General features: G+C 39.8%; 1 protein-coding gene and 1 long non-coding RNA gene across 2 annotated transcripts in view; one reads left to right on the top strand and one right to left on the bottom strand.

The window, feature by feature from the left end:
* The window catches only part of LOC143905293 (uncharacterized), a 96,746-nt gene extending 86,716 nt beyond the window's left edge, over positions 1 to 10,030 (bottom strand). The window contains exons 1-2 of the long non-coding RNA XR_013259159.1: positions 9,681 to 10,030; positions 9,167 to 9,204 (exon numbers count right to left, since the gene is read on the bottom strand). This is a non-coding gene — a long non-coding RNA (uncharacterized LOC143905293). The remainder of the gene's footprint in view (positions 1 to 9,166; positions 9,205 to 9,680) is intronic.
* Positions 2,136 to 17,126, top strand: LOC143905261 (uncharacterized). Its single transcript, XM_077420556.1, has 5 exons — positions 2,136 to 2,407; positions 6,772 to 6,874; positions 6,953 to 7,038; positions 8,110 to 8,214; positions 12,479 to 17,126. Exons 1-5 carry the CDS (start codon positions 2,380 to 2,382, stop codon positions 16,336 to 16,338), a joined length of 4,182 nt encoding a protein of 1,393 aa, XP_077276682.1. The 5' UTR covers positions 2,136 to 2,379; the 3' UTR covers positions 16,339 to 17,126.
* Positions 17,127 to 17,865: the final 739 nt, after the last annotated feature.

Genomic DNA, 17,865 nt, shown 5'->3' on the forward strand with positions numbered 1-17,865 from the left:
ACTATTCGAGTATTATACTCGTCATATTCGACCTCGTCGATTACAATTCCGTTAATGTCACGGCACAACGTCCTGCGTGATCTATATCCTTGTATGGACTTTTCTCGGTTGAACAAAAGACTCGGAAAAATACATGAATGCTATAGATCGGGCCTTTCCCCAATGCCTTTTCTCTCCTTCTCGCAACAAGGAAAAGTTTGTTCGATTTGTGACGCATAACGATAACAATGACAAGGTTTAAACAAGCTTCAATATATCTAAATTTAACTCAAACATTCAATTCGATTAATTAAACTATAATTTTAATTATAAACAGTACTCTATTTTAAATGCATCGATGTTATGTTACAAAATAATATTCGTACAGAATAATTATACTGAAAGTGAGCGGACATTACACAAACGTAAGACTATAAAACTTTCTTTTGCGATTAAAGTTTCATTAAGACGTCTCGCGTCTTAAAAAATCGCAAGATTCCTCGAGAAGCGGCAAGTTGGATAACTTTGTGGACGACTGTGTTTCGAACGCTATCACGAATAATGCGTATCGCGGGGAGCAACGTGACGCATCAAGATAAACCTTTTTGCCGATCGTCTTTCGCCATTAGAGCGAACGCAACGCGCGCGAACGGTACCGTTCTGCATGCGAAAGCAGAAAGACTCCGGTAACGGAGTCGTAAATGGTTGCGTTTGCCGTTGTTACAAGTCACCCGGCGAAGATGAGAGGCAGAGAAAGGGACGAGAGAGCGAGCGCGAGCATCACCATCCGCTCGCTCCAGCAGCATCCCGCCACTGTTACGTGAGAATGCAATGCGTACCCACTGACCGGCTTCACGTAACGTTCCGCGACAGGCACGGATTCACCAATTCATTACGATTTATACGCTTCACATTCGATGTAAACCTAATCGAAGTGAAATTAACATCGGCCGTAAAAATTAATTAGAATATTATTTTTATCTTATCAATTATTTTATCATACATGAAATTCTATAACAAATTCAAGAATAAATTAGAAATAATGAGTCAGTAATATGTAATTTAAAAGTACAATGAGTGAAAAAGTAATTTATATATAATTATTTTTTAAAAGAAGTTTTAAATATTTTCCTTATATCAAACGTGTCTGCTAGTTTTCAAATCTCTCAGCACATCAAAGTTCTGGGACATCCTGTGTACCTCGTACATCTATCCCAATTCCCCGCGATATCTTATACACGTAATATTTCGCGCGTGTTGACGAAAGCAGGCTCTAATTTTAACGTAATAGCCTGCGGTGTGCCACGCAAGCGCCCCTCCCTGCTGCCATAAAAAAATTTAATTAAACAAAAATTTCGCTCCGGGGGGGCCACGTGAGTGCTCGCTCTTAATTAAGATACCGATCGCTGACCCGTTGCGTTGTAACGCTTGTAACGAGCGAGAGGCGATCCGCGGCCTCGAAAAATCGCACGCACCAGGTGAAAATGGCGGTATATGACTTATACTGCAAGCTGGTCACTCCGCGCTGAGAAGAAAGCCGTAGGTGGGAGAGACGAGATCGCCGGTTATGCAAAAGGCAAAAACGGTCACGTGTGCGTGCCGCGAACCGAGGCAATGTCATCGAACTTATATAATGTGTCGCCTCGCTTCGATTACACGTATAGCCCTCCGCGCGTATCGGATTAATCCTTCATGGATGGATAGCGGTATAACGTCGCTTTCTACGTCTCAAGGACCGACGACTTCAGTATTCTTTGATCACAAAGATTATCTGAATTTGCATATTACCTAATACAATTTTGGAGTAATGGACGAACAATTATTTGCTTAGTGCCGAAACCCTCGTCTAGTAAATGCTCTCTATAACCAGGCTAGCACTCGGCTGATAACAATGGATCCATGTTAAAGTCTCTTAGATACTCGTATTAATATCGGTTCAAGATGTTATCCAGAATAGTTTCAGATGTTCGACTATCTGGCAACAGAGAAAATCTGATCTGACCGACCGGTAACCATCAATTCATCTGTCCTCTGAACGGAGAAGCGAGGATACTGGATCCTCCGCGCACGGAAAGATTCCGGCGAGAGGCGCGACCCGCGCGGAATTCCTCCTCGCGCGAGGGATGGCCCGGCCGCTCGTAGATAGGCGCAGGTGAGAGGGCCCCGCGAGAAGAAAGGTAAGAGGTCCCACGATCAGAGATCCCTACCGCGCCGGCCGGGGCCGGCGAGGAGACGCGGCGACGGACGGGCCCCGGCCGAGAGGAAGAGCCCGTCGAGAGCTGAGTCGAGTCGAGGTGATCGCGCCGAGGTGCGCAGTGCATCCACCGCCGCTTTTCACGGTGGACGAGCGTAATCGGGGCCCCGTCCATCGCGCAAACCGCCCATGCGACACCGGACAAAATGCCGAAAATTAGCCTGCGTATTCTGTGTAAGTGTCCGCATTGCACGTGTCCGAGACTCGGGCCCGCCGCGTGTGGGAACCTGGAGTCCCGAACGTGTTTCGTGATCCGGCTATCATGTGTCGATCACACGAGTGATAGTGTTCAACCTCTCGCGCCTCTCGTCTCTCGTTTATTTTGATCACGTGTTGTTAGTTTGTCGCCGCAGGCAGGTAAGACAACCGGGCTATGTACGTTAATCGACGCATTCGGGCTGTCATCGATCAGAATCGAATAATTTTTTTGTAACGACGCGACATGCCGATCACAGCGAACAGCAACAGTGAAATAACGAAAGCGTGCGCCGGAGATCGTGAGTCAATCATCTCGATGGGAACTCGATGACTCGATCGGCGATGGGACGAATTCGTAAGAATTTACGACGATCGCAGTCGTGCAGTGATATGGAATTGTGACATAACATCTTTATTCTTTGTATGATATTTTTATATACATATTCACGAAATATAAGTTAATTTTTATAGACAAAAATGATCATTAATAATATTAAAATCCTGATAATACCTCATACCGATGTGATTCATTAAATATGTTATCAATCGACAACGTTACGTTCTAATTCTTAAATACAATTAATTGCATTTCGTACGCTCATTATTAAAAGATATATAAATTAATGGTTTCGATCAATACGGATTAGATTTTCTCTATTGCCAGATAATTGAGCGTATTAATTAGAGTTATGGGCATTAACTAAATGTGAGTATCTAGAAATTTTTGAATTAACGAAAAAGTCAAGATAAGAAAAGTCATTTGAATAAGAGGTTGTTTCTAACAATTTCTTTAAAGTAATAGACTTTAATGTACTTAAATCAGCCATTGATATCAAAGATTTTCACGTAATTTCACTTCGCAACTCCTAAAAATTTTAAGATATATAGTAATATGCAACGGGGTATATAATTCAATGAGAAAATATTGCTATGTAGTTGCCGTAAATCGATTTTATCTGGCGTTGTAACCGAAGGCTAATCGTGAGAGAAAACTGAAGTCATAAAGTATTCATGTTACAATTGAAGAAATTAATTTATGAAGCTCTCTGCTCTCCTCTTCCCTCTCTGTGTTTTACACTCGCGAACATTACTCAACGATGAGAGATCTCTCAGGCATCTTCGTATCTCGGTAGCGAGTTTAATCAATCATCGACTATTAAGCATATCGTCCGCGATCCAGTTATAAATTAAGAAAATACCACTTTATCCGCGTTTCGCCGCGACGCGACGGTACATTCATGCAAGATGACGTTCACGTAATGTTTAGAAAGAACATCGAGAAGTAACACGCTCATAAATTAAATCTCTCCGCGACACCGAAGTATTACGCACATCAGAATTATTACGGTTTTTTGTCGTGATTTCGTAAATCTGACGCGTTTACGTGTAATTTACAAATGTGCCGTGTAAATTGCAGCGATTGCCGCAAAGAATTTTATTGCTCACGTGCTGAAATACGTCGGCGCTTTGATTTAACCCTCAGTTACCTCACCTGGGTCTGAGAGACCCTGCACATTGTTAAAACGTGCAGGGTCTTTAAAACGTTCATAAAACCCTTGTATCTTTTTTTAGTCAGTACTACGTCAACTTGAAAAAAAGCAATCTTTTTCGCTTTTTCAGAAAAACACGTCTTCCTTTTTTTTTAAAATAACATTTACATTTTTTTAAACTTGGAATAATCTAACTTGCACAGTCTTGTAGATCTTTAAAAGACGCATCGATTAAAAAAAAAGACTTCAAATTGATGCATTTGTCTTAAAGATACAAGCTAAAGAAAACGGCAGGGGTCTCTCAGACCCTGGTGAGGTAATATCGGGGTGTAAAAACGTAAGGTAACTGAGGGTTAATATTGGTGGACGTGTAGCTCGTGACGGGTGCTAATAATAATATTACATGGATGCGCTGACTGCTTAATGAAGCGGGTCCATCTCGAGTTTATGAAAATTTCTTGATTCCGAATACTCTTTTACAAAAATGCAAAATTATATTGCGATTCCGCTACGAGAACATCGATATAATTAAATTTAATCTTTCTTAAATTGTATCTGTATATTTTTGCTTAATATTTCGATGAGTTAAGGTGCAAAGATATAAATAAGTAAATGAAAATAGATTTTTGCATAAAGCTGAATTATACGCGATAAAAAATAATTAACTTTCAAGGTATTTAAACGTGCAGAATTATAAAGAATTATAAAAAAATTCACTGAAATTTTCATTAAGAAAATTGTTGTCGCTTTTTTAACTTTTGCATAAAGCTGAATTATACGCGATAAAAAATAATTTTAATTTTCAAACACATAAAATTATAAAAGTACAATAGAAATGGACTGAAATTTTACTAACAATAAGAAAATTGTCGCTTTTTTATATTTATTCTGAAGTATTCGACGCCCAAATCTCTCAAATTTAATATATCTTCGCAAGTGCTCAATCAGCTCAATGCAAAAAGTCGCCAGTAGTCAACGAAATTGACTCGAACAATCGTTTCAAGCGGTACCGTGAAATCCGATTCGTCTTGGGTTTCAACGACGCGAATATTAAAAGAACGTTGTTCGCGAGGACGCACTTTCGCCGTAAATTGGCGCCGCTAATTACTCGTCTCGCCTCGTCGCAATCGCAAGTTACTCGACATTTTCTCGCGGGGGATCGTATACCATTCTGCGTGCATATCTTTTGTATATCATCTGATCATTAATTTCGCGATGAGTCAGACGGAAAATAATTCACGGACAACTTCTCGCGGATCGAGCGATTTGTAACACCGAATAACACTCGCTCTATCACGACCACCGGTCTTTGTGCTCGTTTCTCGTGGCCTTTGCGTCCTTTTAATGCCATTGAAAATGGCAGCCACAATGCGAGAGAGAGAGAGAGAGAGAGAGAGAGAGAGCACGTGCGTTTAAGACCATCACTCTATAAAGTGGATATTGTCAGTCTGGTCTGTCGGTCTTTCGAAAGATTTCACATGCTGACTACGGATAATGACAACGAAATTACAGGAGGACATCGAGCTCCGACAGCTTTACATGGCAGACGTGTATAATAATACATTATTAAACTAAGCGTTGCAACTAATATCTTAACTCTTCTAAATCGTAAACCTTTTTAGTAAAGAAAAGCCTTATTATAACGGATACTCGCGAACATTGAAGAAATTTTTTAAGATAAAATATTTTTAATGTATTAATTTTAATAAATCTAGTGTTGCAGTTTCGAATGAATAATCCTAATTCAGCTAATAGCAATAAACGTTTTAATATTTTCAATACTGAGTTCTTCTTAACATATTCTTACAGATATGTTAAGAGAAATGTCGAGAGACAAAGTTGCACATTGTAGCCAAAGAAACGTGACTTTATTGGCGTCATCTAAACGATCAGCGAGAGCCCTCGAATCACATTATCCTGTTATATTGCGTAATATTAAATTATATATAATTATATAACTGCGTTATATAATGCGATGACAATTATCTCGGGTTTTTCGAAATGCCACAGAAAGCGTCTACCGTAGTCGCCGTTTCAAGGCGAACAATCTTGTTTACTTGTTTATTCGCCGATAAATGTCGTGATAATACTATAGATAATACTGCAGCATCGATCATTATAGCATCATCTAAGCGCGAATATGAATTATGAGGGAGAACAGAACTCTTTCGCCGCGATAAATCAAGCGGAGATGAGGATAGCGTTATCCTCGTGGAAGACTCGGGCTTCTCGCGGGATCAACTGCCAAGTCGTGACGACGACGATCGTTCATGGTCGATCGTGAATTGAGAGCTATCGTGCCTAACCGATTGTAGAGCGCGGGTTGGGTTTTAACGTGGCCTCAAAACTACAACGAAGATGTTCTATCCCGAGCGGCGACCTCTCACGCCACGCTCGCCCGATTACGAAATCGAAATCGAACGATATTCAGCGATCGGCGCGACTACGACGCTTCGCGAGGATCGAGGAATTATATTAAGAATTCATTTTATTGTTTCCCTCGCTTATTAATCAGAAAATTTAATTTGCATTTAATAGAAACCTTTCATCTCTTTCTAGATCACAAATGTATTATTGTTTATGAATATAGCAAATTATAATCAATATTTGCTGGATATTTATAATATTGTCGATAATATTATAGACATATAATATTGTCTATAATGTTGTTTATAGTATTGTCTAAATTATAGTCGACGATAAATAAAAATCATTCCGGTATTGAAGAATCTTGAATTTTATATTTTAATCAAATCGCCAAGTTCTTTTAACGTTTGCCACATAATCTATAATGTTCATTCAAGCGTACCTTTTCGCGAGTAATCTATAGATTCTCTCCTTCGCACACAGGTCTCGTGACGGCGGTCTTGTGCCTCGTTCAGCGGAGTCTTGAACATGGAATTCCTAGGAGGAGCTTCCTGTCACGCAGAGCGATCGATGGAACTAGAGGAAGGTTCGTTCTCGCTATAAGCGGCTTCTTCCGCGCGCGAATTCGATTAAGCGACTTAATTAAATCCGCTCGCCTTTGCAGGAAGTACTTCGATCCGAACGAGGACGGTGCATTCGACAGCTATGGATCCGCGGGCGGTCAGTACGATCCATACGATCATATAACGGGTAAGTTATTGAACTTTCTAAACTTCAAGAACCTTAAAAATCTATAACAATTTCCTAAGACGCCACCTTTCAAAATCTATTTCTTTCCTTATATCTCGTCTTGCAATCTTGTAACTTCTAAAGCGCATGGTACTTCTACTTGCATTCTTATTGTTAAATGCCTTTCTTTTGTTACTGCATTTTAATAGTTTTATACCTTCGATTGAGGATACATTCATTTGTGCATTACGCAATTATTTTCCCTCCACGACGCGCGGAATTCTTGTGGGGCATCAGTTATCTCTCAATTAATCCTACGCGCAGCGACGAATGGAGGCGGCGATAATTAAATATATAAGAAGCTTGTCGATGTCGCGGTTGGAAATTTTATGAAAAATCATAACTCGAAACTTGACGAGTTAATTTTTTGCTACCGTAAAATTATTCGCGTTACTTAGAAGAACATTGGAAATGTCTCGTTAACTGCCGCTGTAAATGCGGTAAAATGCGCGCGAATAACTATATTAATTCGCGTTTAACTCCGACGAGACTTATATAAAAAATGCGTCGCGGATAGGTCGTGAAAAACCTTACTGATTATATGGATACGGCAAATTGCGAGACGTTATCTGTCTGAGCACGAACGATAACTGCAGCGAAATCTTAAATATCACCGGACGTAGCGCGAACACCGCGGCCTATTTTCCGCGACCTTGATCAGCGATTAACGGTGAAGCTTGGTGCACGTGCTTAATGATATTTTTTTATTTAATTTTTTTTTCTCCTTATATATATAATTGAGCGACGGAGTAATTTTTATCCTATAAATAAGCGTTACCTTAATTACCAATCTTATACCTTTGATTCTAAATATGACGATATTATTGAACTGATGTTTTTTCTTGCGGGCTTCGAAAAAATTCGTCAAAATTGTGCAAATTATATTACACGACTTTTTTAACAATTGTAGACCGCGAAGATAACTCGTTTCTACGTAGCTCGTTAATTTGAAAATAATTCCTAAATGGCATAGTTCATTTGCCGTAGGGTAATGAATCTTGCTACCTCTCACTCCTTCTTTCTCTCTTTCAGATTTATCCGACATCAGAAAAAATGTGCCGGGTGAGCCGGGAATCGATTATCCCGCCTACACGACATTACCTCAGACAGGATTCACGTGCGAAGGACGTTCACGTGGTAAATATACGTGAATAAATTATACAGTCGACTCGTCATATGCCATTTCGCTTTTATTATTATGCGTTATGACATATCTATAGTTTTGCTAAACGCAACATTTCTATTCTACCCGCATGAAATTATCGTTCCTTTCTTTAATTCAAAAATGCCAAATTTTAAATGCCAAATTTTTTTTATGCCATTTTTTTAATTTAAAGTAAATTCCAATAAAAGTGATTAATAAAAAAAAATAATAAGTGACATAATAACTTAACAAATGGAATAATAGCAAATAACTTTACATACGTAAATGTCTATTTAAGATCACCAATCAATAATATAACTAGAGCATCTAGATTTTTTGAAATATTATGGGATATTAAAAATCGTAAATTTTAAAGAATTTATAGAATATGCATTTATTTTACTGCAGTGAGATGGGTGGCTTTCACAAGAGAAATGTTTAAATAAAAATTTTCTGAAAGTTATATTAAATATAGTGTTTATGCAAAAATAATTAGAAAATAAAATAATCTGATTATTGCACAATTTTGACGAATAAAATAATCAGATCCTTCGATCTTTATTTTGACGATATTTTCATGCAACAACAATGATATATAATCGACTCCAGCATTATTTCATTATTTAGCAATGGATCCATAAAAGATTCAGAATTTCAATTTTTAATTTTTTAAATATAATTTAAAAAATTACAGAAAATGTATTCAGCTTCAGAAAAGAGACAACGTGTTCAAATATCCAAAAAGTTTATAAGAATAAATAATATACAATATTTTTTTATTGCTGCACTTCTGTCAGTTTTAAATATTGCTCGTTAATAATTTTTTAGAAAATATTTAATTTTTCATGGTTCTTTTCTAATATTCCATACCTTTCTGTTTTGTATACGTAAACTGATATGATTTTTATAAATCCATTACTATATAAAAAATAATTAAGAACTCACCGGCACAATGCGTAGCAGCGGAGTTGTATACGATCAATCTGTAAAATACAAATATATCCAAATTAAGCCTGTGTTCGGAATAATTAAAACGGTAAAAAATAATTATAGAACGGATTAAATTTTCGATTTTTCAAACAGCTATTTAATAAAAAAGTTGCAATTAAAAAAATACAAATAAACTTTTATATAAGGTCTAAAAAGAAAGTCTGATTCTTCCATAAATAATTGAAAATAATTAAAATATTTAATTCTGTAAATAACATTTTATTTTGTCTCTGAATATCAAGACCACTAAATATATCTATCATTAAACATTTTTCAAGTATATATATATAATATTTCAAAATAATTCGAAACTACTTTGTGCGAACTGCGTTACGTAATACGCCACACGGCATATAAATGCGATTGTCGCGAGGATAAACGATTTGTTTCGCAATAATATAGAAATAAAAATAATAAATCCCGTGATAATGACATAATACATTATAATCAATGAAATGCTGATATTTACCCGTATGGTTGCTCCGCCGACCGCGACGTCCGATGCCATCCCAGGCCTCCTCGTCGTTGCTCCGCGTCCACCGTCATGACGCACACACTCACCATTTCACTCACGCAAGCATACGCAACGCTGTTAGTTACGATCACATATTAATCACTCAACAATGATTAGCGCGTTAATCACCGACACGATATGTGGCTGTATACAACTTTGCGCCGGCATTTCCGTACGTTGACCATACGCGACGCGCATTCTGTTGCATCACGACGGACGAGTAACGTGAGAAACGCACGTAAACGCACGTAAGGGAGGGAGCGAGAGCGAGGGAGTTCGTAAATCCTGCGGTCAACTTCACCACGCCACCCGCCCGCGGCGCCGCCGCGCCGCCGTCTACTTTTCGCGCTCGACATGACACAGATCGCTCACGTTCTCTTTCAGGACGAATGCATAGATACGCGAGCCGAAATCGAGACAAATTACCCGCGGAACGCGACACTCCGGAGAACAATCGTCGTCGCCTCGCCGCTGTCCGCGACGGCGAATTCCGAGCATGAATCCAATCATGAAATACGTACTCCAACGGGTTAGGTTACTCATATATATTTACCCTGAACTCACGCCGCGCAGGATCGTTAATTATCGAGACACGACGCTGCTTACGATTGTATACTTACTGCCAGTTAAATGCGTCGCGACGCCGGCGCCGGCCGCTCGACTCGGAGTTCGGAGTACATTAGTCGGAGTCGACCCGTCCCGTATTCACGGCGTTTAGATCAACGGCTGAAAAATTCGAATGCAGCAACCAACTTCATTGCGATACGGCGCGACACGACGACGCGACGGCGACGCGAGCCGATCAATGGCCGATCAAGACGCGACGAATCGCCAAAAAATATGCGATTAAAATCAATGAATCAAACTGAGTTATATTGAACTGTCGATATATATCCTACGGTTTTCCGCAAAAACGATCGTCAAAGAGCATCGATACTAGATTTATTGAAATTTAAGCGTATCTGGGCAAATATATATATATATGTATATTGTAAAACTGGATTCGAAATGAATTCGTAATTCTCTGAAAAGTTCCACGATACATGCTCCGAATCGCCGCAAATGCTGCAAACGCGTAATGGAGCGTAACGCTTAACAATTTCTGTCTCCCTTGTAGCTCCGATTTTCGTTTCGCGCGAATCCAAGACACGCGAGATACTTATTTCGACGAACGGCCGTCGTCTCGAAACTCTCGAGAGGTTTTCACCTCATTTTATCTTTCCTTCGAATCCTCTTGGCGTAGCGGATCAACCGTGCCGGCCGATATTCCATAATTGTTCGCAGAGAATCGCGTCTCGCCGCGACCGCGTCCCGGGGGATAAACGCGATGCGGCGGGCGAGCGGCCGGCGGCGACTGTACACAGTACACAAGTAGCGTGACTCGTGACCGCGTCGCGTCGTCACCCCCCCCCCCCCCCCATGGGCGCGAGCAACGTCTCGAGTCTATAGGCGCGCGGCAATGTAAATACACAAAAAACGGGCTAGCGTGCCTCACAAAATAAACGCGCGAGCCGTCGCGCGTCGCCGCGTAATATTTGATGTATCAAAAATCAAATAAGCCGAATATTTCATTTCCAGCACTTCAAATTGATTTCTGACAATGGACTATCGCGCGCGATCGCATAGTAACGATCCATTTCTCTCAGCATCGGTTGATATTTTCGTTGAAAATAGAATTAAACGATTTACATGTAAGAGCTAAAAATTGCCGTTAAATTATTTTAATAAATCAAGCATAATGATTCTAATCGAGAAAATAAAATTATTTCAGAAGTCATTTTCTTTTTTTTCTTTGTAATCATGTATGAAGGCTCCATTTCACTCTCCCGATTTTATAATCATCCATCGCTGTACTTTGTAAACTTCGTCATAAACTTTATATAATCATATAAACTGCATGATGAATGATTTCACGAATGACATGTCATACAGAACTGAAATTGAAACCCAATGAAATTATTAGCGTAATCCTATCTTGCCGGACAAGATGTTTAGCCTGAAATAAGATTTCTAAAATTAAAAAGAAAACATGCTCAGTGTCAGACTTCCTACTACCGGTTTTCTCAATAAATCGAGCGAATACGTTAAGGAAACTATTATCCGTTATTGGTAAAAGTATGCGTTGTATATAGTTTCATTTAATTTTCCACAATATTACTGCTGAAACTCGATGTTACCGAAACTCGCTGCTCAACTACGCTGACCGCAGATATTAGATAATCCGTTGAGAGAAAGATGAGGTGCACAAAAGGAACATCGACGAACGTTGACGAGACGCTGCTACGTACAGTTACATAAGCGAAATCTACGTATTTATTATATTATAGCATACATACATAACGCATTTCTAATCCTTGTGAACATTCATTTATATTCTTATCGCGCAATCATTGTCTAATCATCATATACTCAATAATATTCATTTTCGAATTATTAATGTTAAAACGAGGGATTGAATATTTGTTTCATTTATATTTAACACCCGCGAAGAAGCTTCCAATTCTATAATTATATCCTGCTAAAGTAATTTTGTTTAATATTTATTTTATATTACAAATATTTAAAAAAAGTTTTACAGAATGTTGCGGAAATAATGTTAATACAAATTTAATTCATTATCGAAGATTTGCAATCTTCAATTTTGGGAAATCATAATATGATTTTTAGTGAAATGTTATATTCTCTGATAAATTCTAAGGAACGTGAATAAAAATCATAATTCGAAGATCCGCTTGTGTACGATTGCTCAACAGGTTACTACGCTGACGAAGCGGCCGGCTGTCAGGTCTTCCACGTGTGCCACGACGTGCTGGTGTCCTCCTTCCTGTGCCCGATCGGCTCGACTTTCAGCCAGAAGCTGCTGACCTGCGACTGGTGGACCAAGGTCGATTGTTCCTCCACCAGAAGATATCTGGAAATGAATCGCGACAGCTATCAGATTGATGACGACGAGATGATTCGCAACGCGTACGCGATGATCAGTCTGCAGGCCTCCGCGGAGGCCGTCACCAAGGACGGTCTGGTGGATCCCGACAGCGGTGCCAGGATCATCGATTATTCCGCGCTCGCCGGCAGGACTGTGATGGGCTACACGCCCGGATTCCGCAGAATCACGGATTACGCGGCGGTCGAGGCGACCGGGAACGATCTACCGAGCGGATTCGAGGACTATCCACAACAAGACGCGCGGCAAGTTCTTAATTACGATAATCGATATCAGCAGAAGAAGGCGAATACTGTGTATCAAGGCAAACCTCATTTTATGGAAAATAAAGGACGATCGCCCTATCATGCGTCTGCGATCATTCAACACGATTATCAGGATCGATCCGGCGATAACGAGTTTCAGGACGACTATCGTAGACCCGACGGGTTCACCAATCAATTACAGACGTCCTACGCGCCTACCGTTCCCACTGTTACCACCACCACTAGAAAATTATATTCGCCTACGGTCCCGACGACCTATCGACCTTCCACGTTGGCCTATAGCAAGCTGGATTTGATGGTGGACAGCTCCGATCATCTTTATGCGCAAAGCAAGAGCCCGGTGACCCCTCCCACGATTACTCATCAGAATGACGACATGAGAAAGATTGATTTGAGAGAGAGTGAAACGAGACATAACGGTCTGAAGAAATCGGAGAACGCCTCGTCATCGAGAGCGAATAAAGACAACGATCAAAAAGGCGACGATGTTCGCGCTAAGAATGACGAAGTGCGTCTCGTTTTCGAGGGGACGTCGGAGACGAAGTTCAGGATCAACGTAACCGAGGCGATTGACGAAGACGAAGTATTTAGGCAGCAGAATGACAGGCCGGCAATCCAGATTGATAGCGAAGATAGCTTGGAAGATATCGAGACGAAAGACAGCATCGGAATCGCTCGAGCGCTGAATATACAGAATCAAAATCCTATGTACCAAGTGTCAAAGGACGAACGAAGAAGTTCGACTACGCCTATTCCATTGCAGACAGTTTTAAATCCTTCATCGAGATTTTATGAAAAAGTGGACGATGTGACTTCATCAGATACCCTAAAGAAGTCAGATGTCTTCGATGAAACGAGCAACGATCGATCGACGGAAGATTACGAGGATATCTCAAGCTCGACGACGAGGAGCTTCGGTGATAGAACGACTCCGCTGCTGAAACATTGGGAACAGAAAGACGTTGACGTCGTGAAAGTATCGACCGTACCAATGACTGCGATAAATACGACTGAGAGAACCGTCGATGAGATTAATAGCGAAATCGCTGCTGGCTCTTCATCCAACGAAAGCCGCGTAGCCGAGGACCAGAGTTCGTCGCCGACCGGATCGATCTCCAACTTTAACGACGAGTCCGTACACAAAATAAACCTTAGTTTTCAGGTTCCTCAGCCGTCGCAGTTTTTGAAGCCTCCTGTTGGACGTTTTCTTATTAATGTTCCTGAAGAAACGCGCTATACGACGATTGATGAGAACTCCAAGACTTCTTGGAGCTCTGAGGCGACGACCACAGAGATCCCACAATTTTCTAGCACACTCATAAAAAACAAAGATCAATCGCCGATATACGACGAGTTGATTGATTATACAGATGAGGGTTTTTCGGAGACGTCTAATCCAGGAGTTCACCCGACTGCTCAAGTGGTCACCGAAGTATCCACGTCCATTCCATGGCTCGTTTCTACATGGCACGGTCGATCGATCGTCGATGTTCCCGTGACCGATATCGTTCCGCCGATCGTTGACTACAACGATGGCTTCGGTGATTTTATCCCGCCAAATGAACACTCTTACACAGAGCAATTTGACCACACAGAACCTGTGGATTCGCAAAGAACGCAGAATTCTCCGACGACCTCGAAGAAGAACGACAGCGAGGCGGATATCCTGACCCGGTACAATACAGGATTCCAATTCACCATTAGAGACTCTATCAAGGCTCAGAAAGAGTCGAAAACAAATTCCAGATGCTCTTCAACCTCTGACAAGCAAGGAGGACGCTGCGAGACGAGTTCTGTCACTCCCAAAATTGCGGTTTCTACGCCGAGTGTGAAAGGAAGGACAGTTTCGATTGGTACGAAAGCGTCAAGGATTCCAAAACAACCAACTTTTTCGAGTAGCACGAAGAAATTAAAGTTGCCTGAAGAATCAGTAACACGTGCTTTTGAATCTTCGACATCTACTGCAAAATCTTCGATTAATAGTGACATTGATATAGAAGATTCAAACTTGAAAACGGTTACACCGAGAGGCATTGTAGAAATTGAAAGACCTGAAGAGGAAATAGAACAGACGGTGGCCACGACAGCGAGGGGTCTGTTACACTCGATTCGTCCGGGATCCTTAAAACAGATCGAGGAGACGATTGATAAAGATGATTCTCCTTATGCAGTATCATTCACAGTCAAGAAAAATGAGGATCTGGAGACGACCGCTGACGATTTTATCAGTCGACTCGTCACTCAGCACCAGCGACCGGATTCCGTCTTGAAAGATGAACTGGATAACTTCGAGATTATCAAGTCTGCAGAACCGGAAATCGAAATTGCTAGCATTTTGCAGACGCCGAAATTTTCTGACACAAGTAACGCCTCTCCAGACAATGCAAACAACAATAGTTTTTACATTGCTGAAAATGATACAGCTAGTGAATTTAAACAATCGGATTCAAATATGAGCATGGTAAGTCTTCTCCAAATAATGGCAGAATTGTTGAAATTAGATCGACTGCCACGACCATTTTCGGCGAAAGACTTAGGTAACATAGAGCTAAGTGATTCGTTTAACTTCGATGAATCAACGTACGACACAGCGAGTCCAACATTAGATCCGCAAACCAGAACGACGTACGAAAACACGAATTCCGAGACATCTATTTTCGATACGTTGAAGACACCCGCTACTAGGCTTGCAGAGTCGAAAGTGTCACGGAATCTGCAACTCAATAAAGCATCATTCGCCACAGAGAGCCCGCGATTGGATCACTTACAAGCCAAAACGCCGTTCGAAAATGCAGATTCCAAGATATCTTCCTTGGATGATACTTTGAAGGCACCTATTAACGTTGATCTCAAGCCGCCTCTTGATATTTCTTCGAGAGTCAGCCCTAATGCCACGGAGCAGAAGACGAATCGATTGAAACCAGAAAGCAGAATCGTACGACCACGTCAAAAAGAAAAAATCCTAGAACAATTGACAGAAAACTTCGGGCAGCCTCTTTACCGCGATGACTCGATTCGTAGTTCACTCGTCTTCGATCTGCCGCAAGTGCAGAGAAGTTTGGATTTCGAGACCGGTTTACCGATAAAAGAGAGCAAGCATGTAACTAGCGAAACTGAAGAGGAAACTGAAAAGAAAAGTTCAATATCTACGACAATGATGATAACAACGACGCAGGAAACGACTACTACGACGGAATCCGTGAAGACTACCGTTGAGACCGAGTTCGTTCCTTCTCTGGGATTCTCTCTAGATACGAACGAAGGTCGCGAAGAATACGTTCAAGCAGTTCTTGAAGGATTGATTGACGAGCACGCAAGTGAAAGCGGTATAAATGAATCCAGCATCGGCAGCATCGCGCAAGACGAAGCTCCACAAAATGAAACTTTGGAAGCCGAGCAATAAGAAAATTCAAAAGACATTCAAGAGATCTTCGAAGAGTATAAAAAATTAAAAACGTTTAGAGGTCCCTGGGATGTCTTCGACGATCAATTTCATCAACGTCGATCAACTATAATTAGTCTTCGATTTTTTCCTAGAATTAAAAAAATCAATTGATCAAAAACGGTAAACTCGGCCATTAATATATTTATATTATAAAAAATATATATATATATATATATATATATATAACAATGATTTTCTTAATCAACACATAAAGTTTAATTTTATATTATAAAAAGATTGAAAATTTAGAGAGTAATTAAACTACCTTAATATTTTTAAATATCGAGTAATAATGAATATTATGTTATACTTTTCAAGTAAATAGTGAGATATGTATTTGAAGTTATTAACCTCTCGTCCCCGTATTAATCACAAGATTAAACTTAGTTAATATAATAAAAAATGATATTTTTACGCATGTTTGGACTCATGCGCATAATTACTTCTTGTACGCCAAAATGTAATAGGTATTTCTTAATGTGACCATATAGATAAGACATTAGATGTTGCAAAATAAATCTTATTGCTGATTTATTTGCAATAATGGATTTCGATGAACATTCGTAACGTTTCATAAAACGGTCTTGCTCATGTATAAGAGAAGAGTGTGTATGTGTGTAACAATGTGTGCATCCGGTGTGAGTGCGAGAGAACATACGTAACACTGCGAATTGATTATTTTGTATCTCATTTAACCCTAGGGTTCCACATTAATTTTTTTTGAAACTAAATCTCATTATACGAATTTTACTGTGTAATCAATAAATACTCCCCTTACCCTGTATATACTCCTATTGCTCCTACATTGAACGGCCGTTTATTCACCATGACAACGTTGACGATGTCGAAGTTTCTCACCGTGTAGGGCGTGTAGTACTCTTCAAAGACGATTTAATCAAGTCGTGAAGCATTAAACACTGCAGAACAGTTCTTTACAGTAACAATTTCTCCAATCAGCTGTAAATAAAAGTCAGTGTCAGTCTTTTTCAAAATAAGCTTTAAGGGAATACAATGACACATTGCTTGTATAAAACATGGAAAAAATAAATAATGTGAAGTATGATCCTATTATTTCGTAGTGAAACATTAAAGGTTTAGCATTCCGACGTCATTTAATTTTAATTAATTTTTAATCGTTCGAAGAAAATTAATTAAAAGCTTTAATAAATGAATTTTTTGAATCTAATCTATTGACAATATATACATATAAATATGGAGAAAAACGTTAATGAAAAAGAGGAAAAGAAGGAAGAAGAGGAACAGAAAAGTTCAAACGACAAAGATGACTATGATAAGTCGTCCATCTCATACATGGACTATCGGTATGTATAATATTAGTTAATAAAATTGTATTAACATTGTTTACATAAATTATTAATCAAATTTGTGTTATCTCCAAAATTTATTAAACAGCACTATTTTATTAAAACAGAATAAGATGGATTCGCGATCGAGTTTTGAAGTTTCTCGGGCTGACGGGTCAGG

The sequence above is a fragment of the Temnothorax americanus genome, unplaced genomic scaffold, assembly GCF_048541705.1.
Source record: "Temnothorax americanus isolate GAGA-0224 unplaced genomic scaffold, ASM4854170v1 Scaffold6, whole genome shotgun sequence".
In the NCBI taxonomy this organism is placed as follows: Eukaryota; Metazoa; Arthropoda; class Insecta; order Hymenoptera; family Formicidae; genus Temnothorax; species Temnothorax americanus.

Bases quoted from the DNA above. Each gene is read 5' to 3' on its own strand.
- LOC143905261 (XM_077420556.1), top strand. From the start codon at position 2,380: ATGCCGAAAATTAGCCTGCGTATTCTGT. The intron at 7,039-8,109 runs GTAAGTTATTGA...TCTCTCTTTCAG, and splicing joins TCCATACGATCATATAACGG to ATTTATCCGACATCAGAAAA. The intron at 8,215-12,478 runs GTAAATATACGT...ATTGCTCAACAG, and splicing joins GTGCGAAGGACGTTCACGTG to GTTACTACGCTGACGAAGCG.